The sequence below is a fragment of the Grus americana genome, chromosome 5 (assembly GCF_028858705.1).
Source record: "Grus americana isolate bGruAme1 chromosome 5, bGruAme1.mat, whole genome shotgun sequence".
Classification (NCBI taxonomy): domain Eukaryota; kingdom Metazoa; phylum Chordata; class Aves; order Gruiformes; family Gruidae; genus Grus; species Grus americana.
In genome coordinates, this window is record NC_072856.1 from 14,069,734 (window position 1) to 14,090,469 (window position 20,736).

General features: G+C 37.2%; 1 protein-coding gene across 3 annotated transcripts; it reads right to left on the reverse strand.

Moving 5' to 3' along the window:
- Nucleotides 1-219: 219 nt before the first annotated feature.
- On the reverse strand, nt 220-19,862 carry COPB1 (COPI coat complex subunit beta 1). Of its 3 annotated transcripts, none has more exons than XM_054827991.1 (22): nt 19,665-19,856; nt 17,658-17,807; nt 16,703-16,932; nt 15,778-15,947; nt 15,043-15,157; nt 14,346-14,438; nt 13,700-13,837; nt 12,567-12,686; nt 12,038-12,145; nt 11,798-11,944; nt 11,209-11,354; nt 10,091-10,187; nt 9,349-9,509; nt 8,568-8,688; nt 7,979-8,206; nt 7,624-7,803; nt 6,401-6,545; nt 4,800-4,919; nt 4,211-4,356; nt 2,823-2,912; nt 1,795-1,950; nt 220-551 (listed from the first exon to the last, which is right to left on the reverse strand). In XM_054827991.1, exons 2-22 carry the CDS (start codon nt 17,746-17,748, stop codon nt 492-494), a joined length of 2,862 nt encoding a protein of 953 aa, XP_054683966.1. In that variant the 5' UTR covers nt 17,749-17,807; nt 19,665-19,856; the 3' UTR covers nt 220-491. The 3 variants fall into 3 exon arrangements, with proteins under 3 accessions (XP_054683966.1, XP_054683965.1, XP_054683964.1); XM_054827990.1 differs by having other exon boundaries at nt 19,704-19,854; XM_054827989.1 differs by having other exon boundaries at nt 220-1,950; nt 19,704-19,862.
- Nucleotides 19,863-20,736: the final 874 nt, after the last annotated feature.

Consider the following 20,736-nt stretch of genomic DNA (forward strand, 5'->3'; position numbering starts at 1 on the left):
CACAGCCTTTGATTTAGTTGTCAAATATGTATATTCTCCTAGGTATACCAGAGTATTTTAACAGTTATGATCACATATTCACACAGTTCAGGCCTAGTCATTACTGTAAACGCTTAAGCTATTACACACTCCCACTTTCTTAGAGTATCAAAATATCCCTGCCAGATATTCAATACTGATGAAATAATACAGAGTTTATAATTTACAGACAAAACAGTACTGGCATAATTTGTTTATTGTACTGTGAGCATCAGCGTATATTAGAGACAAAGAAAACATGACTTCCAGGACAAAGAAAAAAACCCTGGAGATTTAAAATTTTGCTCAGTATCAATCATGAGGAACCTATAAATTATCTGCTGGAATGCTTTCAGCTCAAAAGCTTGGCTTCTACAATTACAGAAGACTGAAAAATACAAGATGTTCTGGATCCCGAAAGCCACATACCTAAGGTTAAATTGTAAAAGACCTGAAAAGACAATAGGTAAAACTTATAAACTTGTTTTCTTCTGAGACAGATTGATTTTATCTCCAAGACTCAGGGCCATTCCCTGTAATGAAAAGAAAGACGACATTCATGACATTAAAAAGTATTTCTAACTGCTCATTTATTTATATATGTCATAGTGCATGCCTTAACGCTAGGTAAAGATTAGATCTACATATATTATTGAAATAATGAAACTTAAATTTGAGCTAGCAACTGCTAAATATGTTATCAATACAAAAGGCAGAAAAATAAAAAAAGACTGTAAGCCTTTTGATCTCCCACCAGTTGAAAGTATGCTGCCACTGAAAAAGTGACAACTGTCAGCCCAGTTACTGGAATTCAGCTGTTCAAAGTCTCAGTGCTGATACTAGCACTCAATGCACTAAAGCTATAGAAAATACAGAACCATTTTAATATTGCACAGAAACTGAAGAACTCTCAAAAGAAACTGCACAAATAAATCCACCTAATCAACAACAGAATGATCTCCACATGAAACTAAGCTGGCATATATAATTGAATGCAGTGTAATGTAAAAATGCCACTGTAAACATACCAGAAACATTAAACCACTCTGAAATCTTTACAATGACATCACATGAACTAAATCGTTTTGTGTTATAAATGTGAAAATTCTTAGGCAGTCCTTAATTGTACACTGTTTAAATTACTTTTATTGGTACACTAACTGTTTTGTTATTAAACAGTCCAAATGTTGTACTTTTTTTAGTCAGGAGGTATAAGTTCTAAAATCCCAAGATGACTCATAGATGTACCTTTAGAAAATAATTCTACTGAAAGACTTTGGGGTTTGTTCTGTTGTTTTTAAAAAGAACCAGCAAACAGCAATTACATGCATAAAATTTCCTTGTTATATGAAATTGAAATGTATAAATCAGTAGGAAACAGATCATGGAACCTTGGGGAGCATTTGCTTTTTATTTAAAAGCAAATCAAGTATACTATCCTATTTGCAGCACTGTGGATAAAATAAAATCTTGGCCCAAAGGCCTAGTTTTGTGATAATGCACTGGGAGAGAAGATGTACAACATGGCTTTAGGGTATTATTACACCTAATTAAAAGCCTTTCTTTCCTCACAAAGTGTGTATAAGATAGTTTTTTCAAAACTAAAGCTGAAGTTTCTATATTCATCTTCCCTAAAAATTTTCCCATTTACCTAGAAACTAACTGACATTTACTAGAAACTAACTGATGTCCAAAAATTTGCAGATTTTTTGAGTGCTCAGTACATTTTCTTAAAAATGACAAGGAGAAACACCGCTCAAACAGAAGCCACGTTACCTGACTCTTTGCACGGATTCGTATGTGACCAGTGACAGGTGCCTCTGGTCCAAGATGAATTGGCTTTTCAATGCTGACATTTGCAAGTGCATCTTCTCCAAATATGGAACGCGCATAAAGATTGGCTGCCATAAAGCCACAATAACCAGAAAGCGCCTACAGAAAGCACATTTGAACTCTTCAGAAAGGCCAAAAATCCTTTAAATACATTTTAATTCATCCTATGTATAGCTAGGCAGATACCAGTATTTAACATTTAAACTTCTTTCTTTGCATACAACATTTTTTTAAAATGTGAGAATCATGCAATGGGAAACAGTAGTGGCCTTTTTCTAAAATTAATATTGAAAGATATGCAATCTACAATATTCATCAAAATAAGCTAGGATGGTATTTTATGATCTGATTTAATGAACAGCAAAATGGTAAAGAAGCTATATAGTACAATAGCTACTATACCTATTGTGGCTACTATACATATATTAGCTAACAGCTATTATATATAATCATAACTTGAAAGCAAATAGCTATTGTGTGTGTATATACGTATGTGTGTATATATATATCTGGCCAGACAGGGGGGTTGGACTACATGATCTTTAAGGCCCCTTCCAACCAAAACCATTCTATGATACTGCTTTACAACAAAAAGGCTAAACTGGCAAAAGAAAGGTAAATTTTGACAGAGAAGGAATGAACTCGGGGCTACCAGAAAAAAAAAAACCCTGTATAAAAACAGATGGTTCCATCAAATCTCTTACAGCTTAGCTAGTACAAATGAAAACAGAAATTCTGATTTTCTAGCTGGGCAAGAAATAGCTAAAGTGATTAAGAGATACATTATTTTGATAAGATTAACTTGCACTCATTTCAGAGTGCTCATTTAAAAAAAACAACTTTGAAGTATACGTACTATTTCATATTGTAAACAAGTGCCTCTAATAATATTTATAACAAAATGCTAAACAAATTAAACAAAGCACATAAACTAAAAGGGGTGTCTAAAAGTCTTCAAGCAAATAGCTCACCTTCTCTGGAGTCAGACATTTCATATTGGTTGACTTCAGTATGTGCTGTAAATATTCATTTAGATCAATGATATTGGTATTCACTGTAACCTTCAAGAAGGGGAAAAAAAAATGGCAATTACTTAGCATCTCAGGTATCTCTTCTTCAGGGCTCTAAAAGAAGATTACTGTTATGTTTCTCCTTGAGGAACATCACATTCAGTAAGCTAGCTCCAAATCACATAATGTGGTGGCCTAATACAAAGTCTTCACCTCCCGCCATCCACTTGTTAAAAGGGTGGGAATTCCATGCTATGATCATGATTTCTAAAATGTATTAAGTGAATCTAATACTCTGCTGAACATGTAGACTCTCTACAGCAAATAGTATACTTCTTGTCTGAATACAGTTTACACATTGCCAGTACAAGAAAAAGTGGTATGTAGTCCAAAAGCTTGCTTTTAACCAATGATAAAAATTACTTTCATATTTCCCTTCTAGCAACAAGGTTCTCTGGGCTGCACTGGCTTCCTCATACTGAGTATTGTGGATCTTGTTTATATTGCTTTTTAACACGTCTTTCAGAAGTAGTTTACAAATTGCTAAGGCTTCACATATTATGGATTAAAAATTATTGTTTACAAATTCCCTTTGAGGGAACTTAAATCCACTCTCAAGTGAATACATATACACAAAGTGTAGCTTTGTTTGCTAAAACATCTCACATTCTGTTTTAAGGTTTCTACTCTGTTCTTAAATTATGTTGCTCTGTTGCATGATATTACCTCCTGTAAACCGTTTTTTAACAGGTCTATAACTAACAGTTTGGGCACCCTCTAATATTAAAGTGCACCTACCATTTTGTTGGTCTTAATTAGCACCCATAACCACTCTGTACACTACAGCTGTATTCCAAGGTCATGAAGTGAAAGATGTCCCTGCCCATGGCAAGGGGGTTGGACTAGATGATCTTTAAAAGGTCCCTTACAACCCAAAACATGCTATGATTTTTATATTAAAAAAAAGGACAATGTAATTCAGAACTGGAAGAACTGGAGAGGCTAAGCAGTCTGACTAATTCTGCAGTCTCAGCATAAACTCACACTTACTGCTCTCTCTCCTTTGAGCCAAAACACACAGCAATCACCAAGCAACCTGGACCCCTTCTGTACAGCGGGTAAGGCTCAATACAAATACCTCTTTTGTAAGAAAAAACTAGTTATTGCATCACTAAGCTTGTGAAACAGATGACAATAAGAATATTAATTTCTTGAGGCCAACATCCAGTGCGGATGTTGAATGAGGTTTATATGACAAGAGATAATGTTGATGTAATGAGCTGATGTAGAAACAGAATTACACCTCATCAACGAAAACTCCAAATAACATACAAAAAATTAAAACTAACTTTGTTTTCCCACTCAAATTCTGCCCACATTTGTCTGAACTCCGCATCCGTACAAGAAGCAGGCTGGATGTAATCCATGATGTCAATGTGAATATCACTGAGAACCACGCAGTTTCTGTCGCTGGCTGCTCCAGAGACATCATACACTGCAAATATAAAACACAAACCACCTTAATGTTTAAAAAAGTGAATCTGCACTAAATAAGAGTGCTAAGGTGCCACCTGCCAGTTAACAACAGTCAACACTTGCTCAATCTCATTGCTGACCTCTGTTCTCTTCAAGCGCTTTACCCAGTTGCCACAGAACTTTGAATTAAGTGCAATGGTCTTTCAGGCAAGGCTGCCTAGCTCATTTCAATTTCAGAGACTTGGGTTAAAGTATCATACTGACAATCATTTTAAAGGCAGCCTGTTCTACTATGCTTTTAAGTTATATAATTTTTTCCAAATCATCACAAAATATTCATACGTTGTAGACCATTTAACTTCCTCTTCCAGTATCAAGTGTTTTAATTACTTTTGAGCTCATTAAGCAGTTAAGAAATGCTACACATTAATGTCAGTTTTGCACACTGAATTGTTTACTTACCGATATTACCAAAAATTATTCCATTTTCTGTTGAGGCGACTTTGACATTAGCTTTAATATTTGCAAAATCATGTGGAGCAAGTGTCAGAGGAGATGGTTTTTCCACAAGTTTCAAGTCACCTGTGGAAAGAAATTGGGAGATGGGGATCAGGGAACATTAACAGTACACAATGAGTTTAGCTTTTGGAACAAGTTTTTTATATTTTCTTCTCATTCAATTCTAGTGTCAACAGAATTGCACTAAATAGTTATTTGGATTTTTTTTGTTTGGTTGGTTTTGGTTTTTTTACAGTTTGCTACCTGCAAGACAAAACAATTTACATTACATTAAAAATTTCCATTAAAATATTAGCATATTCACTCAAACCCCAATGAAAGCAGATGTAAATACTGACTTAACGGGGCTTTGGATTGAGTCTAGTATTAAATTTTTAAAAACAGGAAATGGTTAATTCTACCTTGTGTTTTAATCACTGACAACATCATAATACCTAATCCTACAGTCAAGTGTCTCAAACCCAAAGTTCAAGATCCAGTATTACAAGCACTAAACTATTTAAAACAGGTCAAAGTATCACCTTGATTTTGAATGTAATTGCTCCCAGGAAACAGTAAGAGATGTATTTTTCCTAATCTTTAACAAGCAGTTGTAAAAGACTCCTTAGTTCTATCCAACTGTGCAATTTGAAAACACAGCATGAACAGCATCAGCTCTATGCACGAGTGATGCATCAAGTCAGTTTTTGCAATATATCTGAAGACACCAACTGGGAAACACAGAATTCCACTTTAGTGAGCTGATAAACAGAGAATGACAACCTATTAAGTAATATATTCAAGTTATTTATCTCCATCATTAGTCTGATCAAATGATTTACAAAAGATGAGGAGGAAGGGTATGACCCTTCAGTCACATTTACATCAATTAAAAACATATAATATGCATTCTCCTCGTATGTTATAAACATATTTCAACTCCTGACTGTCAAAACAGACGATACCTAATAGGGAACTGGTTACTGCTCTTGGATTATCTGTTCCAGTCCCTCCCCTAAAAGAAGTTAATGAAGCCTCAGTATTGTTTCAGCAAGCCTCTGGTACAGCTGTTGGTACAAGAAATGGTTTCAGCTGAGTAAATGCAGGGTTTAAGTACTTCAGGTTGAGTGCAAGAACCACCTAGGGCACATGGCTTTCTGTTGCCTGACATCTGCTCCACACCAGTTTGGATTCTGTCCTCTAGCTCTACGGTAACAGCACAACGGGGAACATGTATATCAAAAAACCCTGTCCATATTTCAGGAAAAAGGGAGAAGGGGAAATATAACGCTATTGTTCTCGTGAAAAAAACATGACAGTTCAAAATCTGACTACAGTTTATATCGTCAAATAGTATTGTCAGTGCCAGTAGATACAAGTCTTCCACCTTTTGGAAGAAAAATATCTATTTAAGTCATTCAAAAAACACCCTTTCAAAATGGCAACAAGCTGGCATAAATTTGTAAGTATTTGGAAGTGTTTCAGAAACTCTTTACAACTAGGTGCTACTGCCCAGTACCTCATGGCTGCCCAATGGTTGCTTTGTTTCCACCAGCGCTCCTTACCTAGCGTAGCTAGTTCTAGCGTGCAGTTCTGCAGAGTGTCACTAGTCTGGTTGACCACAAGCACATCCAGCACAATGTCATACTGATTGACGTGGACATACGCTTCTGCATAGACGGGGTCTGAGAAACCTGTCAGTTGAGTAACCTGTGAAAGAAAAGAGTTTAAGGTACTTTTCTTCTCATAAATCAGTTTAAAACATGGAATCATGTCAAACAATGACAAAAAATAAGAATAAAGTACAACTAAAGCCATTACTCTTTAATATGAGCCTCCAAATCAAGCAAGCGTGCAAAGAGCTTTTAATTTCACAGAACCAACTTACTAGTAAGAGAAAAGGGAAAAAAAATAAAAAGGAAATTGGAAAAAACACTGCAAACAATCACCACAAGTTTTGTCTAGAAAATAGTATTTAAAGAAGTTATGATGTTTAGGAAATCTTAAGTTCATCCATAAGTCTTCTAAAATAAACAGATTTCACTGATGTATAGCTAAACACACAGTGACTGTCTGCACTATTCATACAAATAAATTTAACTGCATTCTTCCTTCACATACCCTTTTGCATACACACTACAATCATAAAACCTTTCCAGCTGAAATGTATTCTGAATTGAATTCATGTCATTTCCTAGAAAAAGGACTGTAGTGCCATTTATTCTTAAAAAGATCAGCAGGACAAAGAAATGCTGACTTGAAATGAAAAGGTAACTTTAAACAGTAAAAAGAATTCATCCAGACTTTTAAAGAGTAAAAGTCTGCTTTTTTAACCCTAACTAATGAATGAATCAAGAGATTTTTTTTTCCTCTTTGGACCTTCTCTCCAGGTCCTGGAAGCCAGCAGCAAAAACAGGCATAAAGAATGAAACAAGAATGCATTACGCTTGACAATAGGATACGGCAGCCAAAGAAAGGGGTTCTTAATCACTTGTGACATCCCTGCTCTCTTCCCTGTGAGCCCTACTGGGCTCTTCAGACTGGCTAACAATCTTAATTTCTTCTCCACATCCTACCAGCTCAGCACTCTCCAAGTCTCCTCCTTACTTGTACCCTCCCATGTGAAGAGGGTAACAACTTTAAGCACAAGGGCTTTTCTTTCTCCTGATCCTCACCGGGAAACACCTGGGTCTTTCAGTTCATCAGTTCCAGCCTACAATTCCCAAAGCTGATCCTGTGCACAAGCAGCACAAAGCGTATGTAATTAAAACACTGACTTTCACACTACCTTATTGAGTTTGGATGCAAGAGGATCAGCGGCTTCTTTCCTCTGTGTGTTTCCCATTGCTGCAAGAAGGCTAAGCTGAAACTGGTCTTCTTTTGAGCTCATTTCATTTTTAGCAGTAAGCTGCATGAAGGAAATGGGATCGTCTGGCTGAACTGTCACATTTCTCTTCTCAGATTCTTTCTGCGGGAAAAAACATATTCAAGAATTCATGATGAATTCCATTCCTTAGCACAGAAACACACTCAAGTAACGGCTGACTTACAGTCAAATGGCGACAACTCTGGGACCTGCTTGGATGTGAACATCTGTAAAAAAAGTGTCAAGTGTTTATGGTTACACACTTATACTAGCTCACCTTTTGGGAAAGTTTCTCCTCTTCCAGCTTGGCTGAGAGCATATGAGAGAGGGACTGCCTGCATTCTTTGTTGAAAATGTCATTCATGAGAGGAGAACATTCTGACAGAACTTTCAGACACAAGGAAATACGATCCACATCATCATCTGTAATTGGCTTCTTGGGAAGAGAGGACTTTCCCAAATGGAGAATAGTGGCCATCAGTAGCATAGCTTCAGCGATAAAGGACTGAGAAGGAGGACAAAGGAAAGAGAATGGAAGGAGGTTAATGCATTTTACACAGCTTTACAGAAATGTTTGGTTTTGACTTATTTACAAAAAGGTACACGTTAATCTGTTCAGAAATTTTATGATTTGATTACTTACCTTTTTAGTACTTATTATCTAGAAACCAAGCAGCATTGATTTAGAGACTGTCTAGATAGAGTGGCTGGAAAGTAGCAGGTCCTGTTTGTGAGCCAAATTATCATTATTATCCAACCACGTAACCAGCACTTCACTTTGGACTTAACCCATTTTGCATCTGTTTAAAAGAGGCAACAACCAGCTCTTCTTTGCAACTACAGTGAAAACACAATAAAAGACTTACATTTTGTTTCTTCTTTTCCTGAACTAGTGACACATATCGTAAAGCAATCTTAGTTAAAGTTGTAGCAAGAGAAGCTGCAACAAAGAAATCACCATCAAGCAGGAATCCTCGTAATGGAGGTCTGCAAAGACAAATGATCATCAGAAAACTTGTTTTGGATGACATTCTTCAGCCTACTTATCTTCATACCTTAACATCCACACTGTACAAACAAAATAAGCTTGAAAGGTCTCAGAAGTTGTTTTTTTTCCCCTCTAGAAGTAATTTTCCAGATACAGAGATATTCACAAGTCACATTTCCATGCAGAATAGGAAGTGAAAAGTGTAATGGATAATAATTTCATTGTAGCTATGAGACCATAATGACTACCCCAATGAAGCAGCCCATCTGCAGGAATTAAGGAAATATAACAGTTGTTCTAGCTACCAACGCAATAAACCATACCAAGTATTAAATAGTGCAAAATGATATCAAGAAAAAAATGTTTTAATCTAAAGGCAACATCTCTGTATCCAATTAAAATTGTGAGGGGTCTTATGTATAAATTATCATCAGCTAGAATTTAGGAAACCATAATTAATAACGTCCTTTTTGATATGCAGTAAGCTTTGATTACAAATCCCAAGGAATTAGGCAAGTTCCTATCAGATTCCATCTACCTGGGATAATTAAAACAGGCAATTACCTCAACCACTAAATTCTGCATGAGAGACAATATCACTTAAAAAAAACCCCAAAACAAACCAAGTCACTCCTGGCTTAATATGAAATCTTAAATACCTGTCTTCTTCCTTTTTGGCAGGTCGGGAACTACTGAGAGCACTCTGTGTTGCGTAAGTGCCCATCTCTGTCACCAATTTTTGGGCTGGACCCACAGACACCTCTTCTTCAGGTTTTAGCTCACCAGCTTCTTTCTTGATTTCTGATTCTACTATCGGGATCTAGAAAAACAAACAGGAAACAATTGTTACAATTAATATAAAACAGATATTTTCGTTCTGCAGCAGGTTTTAATACAAATTATCTGCATTGTTAAGGTTTTTATGAGTAAAAGGTCAGTTACAGTGCAACAGTTTTGAGATAATTTGAGGAGATAGGCAGATGTTGAAATCCATACAGAAGCCTCCTACCCATGCATAAAGCTCACATTGCACAGATTGTCTTACATCCCTCTCTCAACGGCCCAGACTTAAGGCACTCTTCATTTGTGAGTGGATATAATTAAATTGTATCTTAAATCTGCCATAATTTTCTGAAATAAGGAATTTCTCATCTCTCCTCTTAATAGATATCACTTACACTCAGTATATGCTGGCTTCAGGTATGCTACTTAAAAAAAAATTAATAACGAATGCAAAACCCTAACTAGTTTTATTTTAGATTTCTTGTGCACACGTCATTACATATCACAAGATGTCCTGTTGCATCTTACCCAATTGTCAAAAAGTATCTTTTACTTAGAAAACACACTGCGTAATACAAAGTAAACCCATAAAGAGTTAGCCTAACAAAGTAAACACACCTCTCCAAGGGATCTGCGAACTTCTGTCATTACACTTTGTATATCTTCCTTTGTGCTGCAATATTCTCCAAGGATCCATAAAGCTCCTCGATAAATCCTAAGACAAGAACAGTAACTTAAGTCATGCTTTCATGACATACTCAAACTAGCATCAAGGGAAGTGATTTATGGTCAGGTGGTAAAGGCCAGCCTTGGCAAATTCAAGAGGGTGCAACTGACAGAAAGCAAGTTTGATCAAGAACAATCATCCTTTCTGCCTTAATAAACTAATGAACAAGTATATCAGGTGAGAGATATTCTCTGCTACAAATTTATTCCTATCTGTGTTAATCTTGATAGTTGCAAAATTAAATTTCGCTATGATCATAATGAAATAACTCTTCTGTATGTGAATAAAGTCAGCTATAACTTCTCCAGTTAACTGAGACAAACTAACTTTTCCTTCATACAGGAGAAAATGAAAAACAGAACATGAATGAAGTTCAGGGGAAAAAATAGCAAAGCTTCAGAGGTTTTTTTCTCCACCTAATGAGGACAATAGAGATCAGATTCAAAGATTCCTGCATATTGGAAGAATGGCAGAGTGGTGTCTTGATACACAGAAGTTCTCATATGACTTAACCCTTGCAGATCCATCTGAAAATCAAGTTTTTAGAGCCCTGAAAGGGACTAAAGAAGCTCTGCAAATTGCAAAGCCCAGTCTATGCTAGACTACGTTTTCTAACAAACATACAGTATTTCCAGTTGCTTACAAGTGCAAATTCCTGCTGCAATAATCCTTTAGTAACCCTGTTGTAACAAATATATCACTTCAGGGTTGGCCTTCATCAAAAATGCTACCCTCTAGGAAGTGGAAATACAATTATCAATTGCCTCATTAAAACAAAATTTGAATTTATTTTCTTCATTCAATGCAACAAGCACCCAATATATCTTCTGTACAAGTAGACAAGAAAGAAGCTGTACGTAAAAATCATCTCCCCCAAAATATCTCAGCTTCAGTTATTCTTGCATGTGGGTTGCAAGGATTCTGGTACGTATTTAATGACAATATACATTCAATGCAAGTGAACCACAGGGTGCTCCAATGTCTGTTTGATATCATATTTTGGACTCACTTGACAGATTTAATAGCGTGAAAGACTTCAAGCATCTTCTCAACAATAAGAGGTCTGAGGTTATCAAATCGCTGGATCGCTTCCCGCACAAACTCCAAGACATCAGCAGCTGCCGCTTCATTATTATCACTAAGGAACTCCATCAGCTAGCACAAAAGAGTGAACATCAGCACAAACACTGGCATGGCTAAGTTTGTACGATAGTATTTTCCTTCCACATTCAGAAAAATAAAACTGCATATATATCTCCCGTTAAACAAAGCTGAAGTAAAAAAACCTTAAGTACATTCCAATCCATTACCAATTATCATAATCCCAAAATTGTTTTTCTAATGATACAAATTATTGCACTTTTAAGTAAAGGTACTTTTCAGCTCATGTTCTTCGAAATATTTTAAAAGAAAGTCTCAAAAGACAAGTAACTACAGCATCAAAAATCCTGTATTTCTTTAGGGATTAAAAATATGAGGCCATTATTAGAAACATTATAATGAGGCCATTATTAGAAACACCTCAGCTTCAGTTATTCTCCAGGTTTTGGGTATAGCTACAACATATCTACTGACAATATAATTAAACATTTGCATACCACTGGAATAACATTTGCAGCCATATCTGGAAACCGAACACTACAGGAATGCAATGTACGAACAAGCAGCTGTCTATACTTGTCTGTATCTTCATGCTCTGTCACATTATTAGTTTTAATCACTTCCTTCTTCAGAACAATCACAAGCTGCAGAAAAGATCAAATAAAATTGAAGAAAGTCTCCTATTTTTCCAAAGAATAAAATACAGTGTAATGAAACAGAAGTAATACATATTTTACCTCCTCCACATTTCTTGAAGAGACAAGATCCAGAGCTAGTTGAAGGGTTTTCTTGCGCACTTCCAGATCTGGGGTACTCAACACTCTGAGGATGTCCATAACTAGATCCTAAAACAATTACAAAACAGTAACTACTTTGGTGCTTTAAGTGACTTTTCGTACGATTTCAATTTCCTCAACAATTTTCAAAGATTTTCTGAAGACATAACATATAAACTACTGACAGACAAGCAAGACATCCTAGGTGTTAAGAATGTCACAGTGTTCATTTAATTCAGTCTACATTTACATAAAATCTACCATGCAAGCTACATCATCAAGTCTTACAATCAAGACAGCATTTGCTGTTGTTAATTTTTACACAGATGATAAAAGCAGCAAGTCGTAAACATACGAGTCCATCCAAAACATATCAACAGAAGATTTAAACTTCAGAAGTACATTTTTCCATACATCATAACAACTGAAAGTTTTGTTTAGGAAACAAAAGCCTTCAGGAAGTTTGCAGGAAAAGAGACAGCTCCCATACCTGTAACACTCGTTCATGGGAGGGATGCTCCTTTAATTCAATCAAACGATCCAAAACAATCAGTTTCACGTTATTATCACTTTCTTTAATAATCAAATCTATGTAGCATTGGGCAGCTGCCTAAAATTAAAAGGACCAAAACCATTTTTTGAGTAATGAAGAGGAGAAACTGGCAAATTTCTGAGAGAAATTCAGGAAAAGACACCTACATTACTATTAAAGCAACTACTGAAAGAGTTGGCACAGAAATGAACCCAAGAATAGTCTGTAAAGGTTTCTGGTCCACTACAAACATTGATTCCACCACCATGTTAGAAAAATTACACAGGAAGGCTCACAATGGTATCAGCTTACAATACACAGACTTGATTTCAAATTCAAAGAAAGTCATGAAGAGATAAATTGCCTGGCATGCTTGGGGTCAGTTCTTAAGTACACAGCTGGGCATTAAAATCAATTTAAAATAGTTGCCAGTATTGGCCTATACATATGATTTTAATGACAGCTTCTATGTAATATATTCCTACTCAACAAAAATGACTACACTAAAGCAAGAATGCTGGAATTAATACTCCTCCTGATCTTTTGAAACTACTATTTACAGTGCTTTTACTCTAAATCTAGACTTGCATATTCTATTTTTGAAATTTCCATACAAGTTTAAAATTTCTGTGTGATCTCAAATAATCAGCTGGACAAACATAAATCTAGGTCAATCAGTAATCAATGTAAATCTTCACTGCTCTATGTTTCCACCCTGGCGTGAAAAGAATAGTATTTATGAGTAAAGAAAGTAATTCAACTTCTGCAAATCTTCAGCTTTAGTCTGCTTTGCTAGGTACGCTAAGAAGATTGCGGGTTGGTACTAATTATTGTACAACAGCTTGCACAGTATTCAAGCTTGTCCCCTACCACAGCAACACAAAGTCCACTAGCTGCAGGTCTGCAAAATACAGTCTCAGTCTTTTTTTGTGACCATCTTTAAGAGATATTTTAAAACGTTTCACATGTGAAGCGTTAAACAACCCACATTACTAAAGCCTTTGCTCTTTCAAAGTATCAAGGTACAGCATACAGTATGCATTCCAGTGCACTAAAAGCTGCTGAAACATCTGAAAACATCACTTTTATACCTTGATTGCTGTTGGTGCACTGGAGAGTGTAACTAGAGTACCTGCAGCTTCATACTTCACTGCAGGACTTGATGACTGCAGTAAGTTGTAGATGCAGCGAATAAACCGAGCTCTCTCTGATGGATTCGCATGACAGACCTAGAAAAGAAGAACAATGCATAGTTGGCACATAAAGAAAAGAGAAAATAGCAATTGTATAGATTAGCTGCCCCATTATCTTACAACAAGGAGAAAATTAAGCAAAAAGTGACAATCTTTTCTGAGGATAAGAAGTGTCATTCACAGTTGTAAAAATCTAATTACAAAAGCTATTGAAAAGCTATTATTGACAATTCAGTGCAATGCTACAAGGCCTTAAACTCTCAGATCAGAAGGAAGGGCATTACCTCTATTAGCTTAAGAGACGCCCTGCTCATGCCCATGAAAAACAGTCTGGTAATATACAGTCCACATGTGAGACATATTGCTGTACACTGTGCACATTTGAGCAGTTTATTGTTTCTACTAAACAATTACATGTTCCTGACAAGGACTAAATGCTAGTTATAATGTCTTTTCCAGCAATGTTTTATCCCTTTTAAAAAGCAGTCTAATGTAATCTAACATGTACATTTATTTTAAGTATGCCACAACATTTCCCTTTTACCTTATAAATTAGTTCAACAATAACCAACTGCAGTATGTCACCAAATGTCTGTACTTGGTCAATACAGGTACTCAAATAATCCAAAGCTCGATCCTATACAAATAAAAGATAAATTATTCTAAATTATTCTGAATTTGTTCACTCAAGCTACATTTTAAAATCAAAACACATTTTAAAAACCAAAATACAGACCAGCATATATTCAACCCTTCCACTTGAAATTTAAAACAATTTACAAAAACATTGTAAACCTGAAGAGCAAATTACTCCATTCTGTCTACAGATGGCAAAAAGAGATACAAAACTAATGGTAATCAGGCACAAAAGGTCATTGCCTGTAGAGTAAACAATCTAAAAGGCTAAACAGAAATTGCTAGTTCTATCTCATGTGACTACAAAAGCTATAAAACAGGAGGTAATGGAGGACCTCTCTGGTTAAGCTCACTAGGCAAAACTAATTACAGTTTTCAGCACCTTCACCTTTTCCCTTCACCAAATGCAGCAATTCTCCTTTAAAATGAAGACAGCACTAAAGACTAATGTTTTCAGTTACCAAATATTCCACAATTGGGTTAACACTACCATATATGGTTTTTAATGAATGTAAATAGTTTACACTACCAACAAACTACTGGCTAGTTACCTAGCACACTGTCAAGTATTTACACCAAAGGAGTTTGAAAACAAATATCCTTACCTGATCTGCATGAATTAGCATCATAAAAGCATTTCTTTTGCAGCTTGCATCTTTCTCATTCACCAAGAAATCATGGATCAATTCAGGAGCATCAGGTATAAGATGTTCAAAATTTCTTAAAAAAAAAAAATCATAATGAAAAGAACTACTGGTAAGGAGTAGAACCTAAAGCTTAAGCGCATATCCTAAAGATAAGCATTTATAAAAATTCAAAAAGCATAAAATGATGATACATAGATTTTGTGTAGCTATTTGAAAATGAACAGACTCAAGGAGCTTTAAAAAATTGCTTGTTATCATGACAGCTAAGCATTACCCCATCAATGATTTCTGCTACACTGTTCAGGTAATAACTGCAGTACATGAAGAATCTCTCGCTTCAAATAAATATATATATTCGTATTTCCACAAGGATTCTTCTATAGTTATGGTTGTGGACAATGACGACTATTAATAATGTTTAGATCATTAAGGCAGGCATTTGCCCATACAAATCAACCTGCAATGTAAGGACCTCAGTCATACTGGAGAAAGCAGCCACAGTACCTTTTCCTTTTCCAAAGTCGTCCATTAGATAGAGGGAAAAAAGCAAACAAACAAACCAACCAACCCCCAAACCCAAACACCACAACAGTCACTCATAAATGTTTTTGAGATCTCAAAAAAACTATCCAGATCACTAAAGCTAGCCTTGCTCTTCTGCATCCATGACTTTATATGGTTTCTGGCACTTACCTATAAATCGTGTAAATTGCAAGAACTGCATTTCTGCGCACATAGCTGTGACGATGTTCTAGACACGCACGAATGGCTGGCATCAAAGGCTCCAACAGTTCTGCTTCTTTCAGCTTACAAAGAAAACGGAGAGTAGACCCTCGGATAAATTCATTTGGGTGCTGAAGATCCTAAAATCAACAAGAAATATTTGAAATGCCAGACTCTTCAGCCTAATGGTTCAGCTCAGATGAATGCACTTGTTAGCCTTCTCCCACACAAAGCCTGCCCATGCTACAAGTTACCAATATCCACAACGACACATCACTGCCTTCTCATGAAATGCCTTCTTAAAACACTGCTGTCACGCAATATTGAAAAATGCATATTTCTGTGTAGTAAAACTTACAAACTCTGGAGGGCTTTTTCTGCATTGTATGTGTTTTCTCTGATCACTAGAGCTGTGAACACTCACCCTCCAGGCACTCCTGCACACTGGGTACTAACCTCTAGCATATATCAGTTCACCTGCTTCCGACCCATTCCCAAAGAAGTTGAAGGACCTTATTATCTTTGTGAAGGAACGTCCCAAATATACCACAATGAAGTTATTCCAAAAATGGTGCCTTCTATGACCCATGGTTTGTCCCAAGACACTATGAAGACAGTAATTAGGCTACCCTCATCTTTGAGGTTCACTGACGTGGAAACAAAGAGCACTAAATTTTTGTTACATCGTAATAGTAAAAAAACACGCATAAAAATTCCTTGGTAGCAGGTCTGCTGGTTATCTACAATTATCCAACTCTGAGGCACTGAGGCAAAATGGTTAGGAAAGAAATGCTGAGCATAAACCATTTTTATATTTATTAAATAACACAAAATTATATACTTTCTATAATGATCCAGTATAGGAACAGAAGCAATGAAATAAACAACAGGCTACCTTTCTGTATGCATCACACACAAGGATCATTTCCTGCAAAAGTCTGCCATCTGGAGTGGTCTTGGGCACTATCTCCCAAAAGACAAGCAGCAGTTTTTTGATGGTATGATCTTGGAGAGGCAGTACAAAACGTATAATGGTCATCAGAAGCCCAGGTAGTTTTTCACCATTCAGAATCATAATGATTACTTTCTTCAAGGCCTCCGTCTTCAACTTGACATCTCCTTTTTCTAGAGAAGGAGGAAATGAAAACAGGAAACCTAACATATCTCAGTTAGTTTAACAGGAATACTGATCTTCTGTGTCAGAAGATAGAAACCTCCTCTGACAGAGTGCAATACACCATATCAATAAATTCACACCCTTACTTCTACTAAAAGGATAAAGATGAAGCAAGAGATATTTAAAGAATAAGCATGGAGTTCAGACTTAATTCTAGAATCAACATCTTGGAATTAACTGAATTCAACAAATTTCACAGCTGTTTCAATGTTTATTTAAACAGCCTTTTATACCAGGATACTACAATGCACTCTGATGTCATACATATACTAAATGCTAACTGCCCTTTCTGTCAGCAAGATACAGCAGTGCAGTGAACATGTGATAAGACAACTTGTTGCTTATCATTGCATTACTTAAATCTGCCTGAGCCCAAAGAGGTATTAATTCAAACAGAAAGACAGAAAAGGATTTCAAATTTTTGCACAGACTGAGGGGAAAAATACCCAACCCCACAACCAAAAAAATCAAACCAAAAAACATCAGATAAATGTAATGAAGTTTCTCAAAACACAGCAAACAGAGGAACGTACACACTTCAAAAATCAACAGAACAAAATAAACATTAAATTGACTTAAGTTTATAAAATGTAAACAATATTCTAGGAAAGACACAATGAGAGCATAATTCAGGTAAGACGGAATGTCCTTCAAATCATTATCCATTACTTGCCTAGGTCATTTTTTAAGCTGATTTCAGAAGGTGGTTCTGAATCCATCGGAACATTGATTAACGTGTAACACACGTTCTCTGCAGCTGTCATGGTTCTTGGTTACAAGTTTTCTCAATGGAAGAATTATTTTGACACAAATATCAGACAACCTAAAAAATAAGCAAAAAAGCCATCCTAAAGTCAACAAATTTTATTAACAAACACCACAAAAATGTTTTCGCAACTTAATGATTTGAAGGGCTTGTTAGGTTTCTTTAGAAGCCATATTCAAAAGTCTTCTCAATTTTCTGTTACGCTAAAACATTCCTATTAGTATCAAAAAATGAAGAGCGCGAAATTTCCCAAAGACAAAAAAAAAAGTAAATTAAAGAAATCTTTCCAATACTTGGCCACAGTCAGAGATAACAGCAGCATACAGGCACCTGACTGCAGCTGTAAGGATGCAGCAGCTTTCTCTTCATCTACTCACCCCCCTGATCCCAGCTATATAGTCCCATTACCTTTCCTGGAGTCCTGTGCCCCTCCAGGTGACCTGACTCAAGCTGCAAAATCAGCTAAAAACATCAGCCAAAAAAGGGAAGACTTTTCGACTTGTTTAACAAGTCAAATCAGCCTATGAAGGAAGCTTTGAAGATGAGCATGAGATCCAACATAGCAAAAACCAAGGATGGGAGAAAAGACAAGATGGCAGAAAGGGGAGCAAGACTGCGCTTCTACCTGCTGAGGATCCTCAGACCAGCTCAACTCTACTGTCTAACTGCTCTGCTAGACACCAGTGAGAAAAGTAAGTATTTTTATGGTAAAAAGTATGAGAAAATTACAGAACTATCAAAGCTGCTGTGCTTTGTGTTCAGATAACAAAATTAGTGATTAAGCTCTATCCTCATTCTCATGTTTGTTTCTTCCTTATATAATAGACATCTAGGATCAAATCAAACTTGTTGTTCATTTCTTAAGTAATAAAAAATGACAACTCCTGCTCATTTGTAGAAATACAACTGTTTTCTTACCTCAGCTTTTTACATATTTTTTCCGCACTGTTACCCAGAAGTCCTGCCTCAAAGCCCTGCAGCTAGCACCTTCATCTCCAATAACCACTCACACAGACCATAAAGTAGATCTTTGCAAAAAGTAGACCAGGTATCTTTACTCAAAGAAAGATCTCAACTGCAGAAATTCTTTTAAAAATCACAGCCAAACAGCTGTCTGAAGCATGAATGTGGAGTGTATCTGGCTCTGGAATGTAGCGATGAAAAACAACTCTCCTAAGATGCAGAGCTGGGAGACTCTGCAGGGAGAAGCACCACGAAGTCTTCCTCCTTGCGAGGTAGCAAGCCTTGAAATCACAATTTAATCTTACAGAGAATCCCCACAGACACAGAAGCAGGCGCTACTCTACTTCTTCAGCAATAAAATTTCTGAGTGTCTGCAGAAGAATTAAAAGTTATACAGTTTATACAATGCAGGAAGACAAAAAGCCACGCCTGCTCTCCAGCTACATCCTTGGGAAACCTTATGAACTGGGATAACTTATGAAACAAAAAGCTAAGAAAGAATGATTTTATCGGTGTGCAATCTAGAATATATATGTAAAAACGCTTACTAAAATACCCTAAGTAAATTTATAGCCAGTTTATGGAGATATCTCTCTTAGTTTTCCAGGTGATTATTTTTTGCTCAAAACGCCTGGCACGTTTATCTACGAGTTAAAACTTTAAAAGATTCAGATGTCACCGTTTGCCTGCCGTTCCCCTGAATAAATCCAGACCTACAGTACCGGAACAACACAGCACCTCCCTGGGAGGCCGCACCACAAAGGCGGGGGACATATAAGCCCCACAGACCCATGGCCCCCCGTTAGCGGTACTGAGGGCTCCCCTGAGGGAACCCCCAGGAAGACGCTGGCGGGGCCAGGAGGCCTCGGGCCTGCAGGCCCCGTCGGAGCGACGGCACCGCCACGGCCCCCACGGCCCTGCACACTCCCACCGCCCCCCCCCCCCCCAGACCTGGCACGGCCGCTGCTCCCCAGGCGCGAAGCTCCGTACCCCGGTAGCGTAGCAGCCCGGTCCGGTCGAGTCGGGCCCGGTGCGGAGCTCTGCCCGCGGCGATCCCGCTCCGGCGATGGCTGACGTGGAGCCGCTCCCTCCCCAGGCCACATCGATACTACGGCGGCCTAGGCAGGACACGCTTCTCGCCCACACGGCGACGCGAAAGGGGCGGGGCCGCCGCCGCCGGCCCCGCCCCTTTCGCGTCGCCGTGTGGGCGGGGAAAGAATGTGCGTCAGACCGCCACGAGGGCGGTAGGAGGAGCAACGGGGTGAGGAGGTGGGCTTCTGCCTCTGACGTCACGGCCTCATAGGAGGCAACGTCAGCGCTGAGGCAAGGCGGCTTTTTTCCGCGCAGGCAAGAGGGTGGGCTTAGTAACTCTGAAACACCTTCCGTAAAAATAGTAATTTAAAAATCAATGAGAAAAACCCTTAAAAATTAAAAAAAAAGAGTGAAAAAATATAACTAAGGAGGAAAAAAAAATAGAGGGGGAAATAGAAAAATAATAGGGGAATAAAATAAATAGAAAAATAATAGGGGGCAAAACGAATAGAAAAAATTAAAAGCAGCTATGTCTAGTGCTTAAAACCAAATACACCACCCTAACATTATTATTTCGATAATATTTTAATGACTGAACTATTTGAATGGATTCAACACAGTATTTAAAGCCTATTCAAAACAGCACTATGCTTTATTAATTAATAAATACAAAATGCACATTTTAGGACTTTTTTTTTTTTTAACTGCATTCAGGAGTATATCGAGCTCCCACGAGTCCACCCCAAAAATTTGATTCTTACCCTTTTCAATATGTTCATTAGTGAGAATAATTATAATGGAGTGATACAACATGGAAAATTTAAGAAAAAAAAAAAGTATGTTGAACTCATTTTGCTTAAAATACAGCATTGCCCCCATTTTGCACCTAGGAAGCACCAACTCACTGGGCTTTTCCGCCAGACATCCCTAAAGAAGTCTCTGCCGGTCCCAAACTTGTGGTATTCATCCTGAACCCAAACGGGTGCTGGGT

Coding starts and splice junctions, on each gene's coding strand:
- COPB1 (XM_054827989.1), bottom strand. CDS start 17,748: ATGACAGCTGCAGAGAACGTGTGTTACACGTTAATCAATGTTCCGATG. Junction 15,158..15,777: donor GCAATTTACACGATTTATAG/GTAAGTGCCAGA, acceptor TTTTTTTTTAAG/AAATTTTGAACATCTTATAC. Junction 4,357..4,799: donor AATAATTTTTGGTAATATCG/GTAAGTAAACAA, acceptor TTATATTTGCAG/TGTATGATGTCTCTGGAGCA.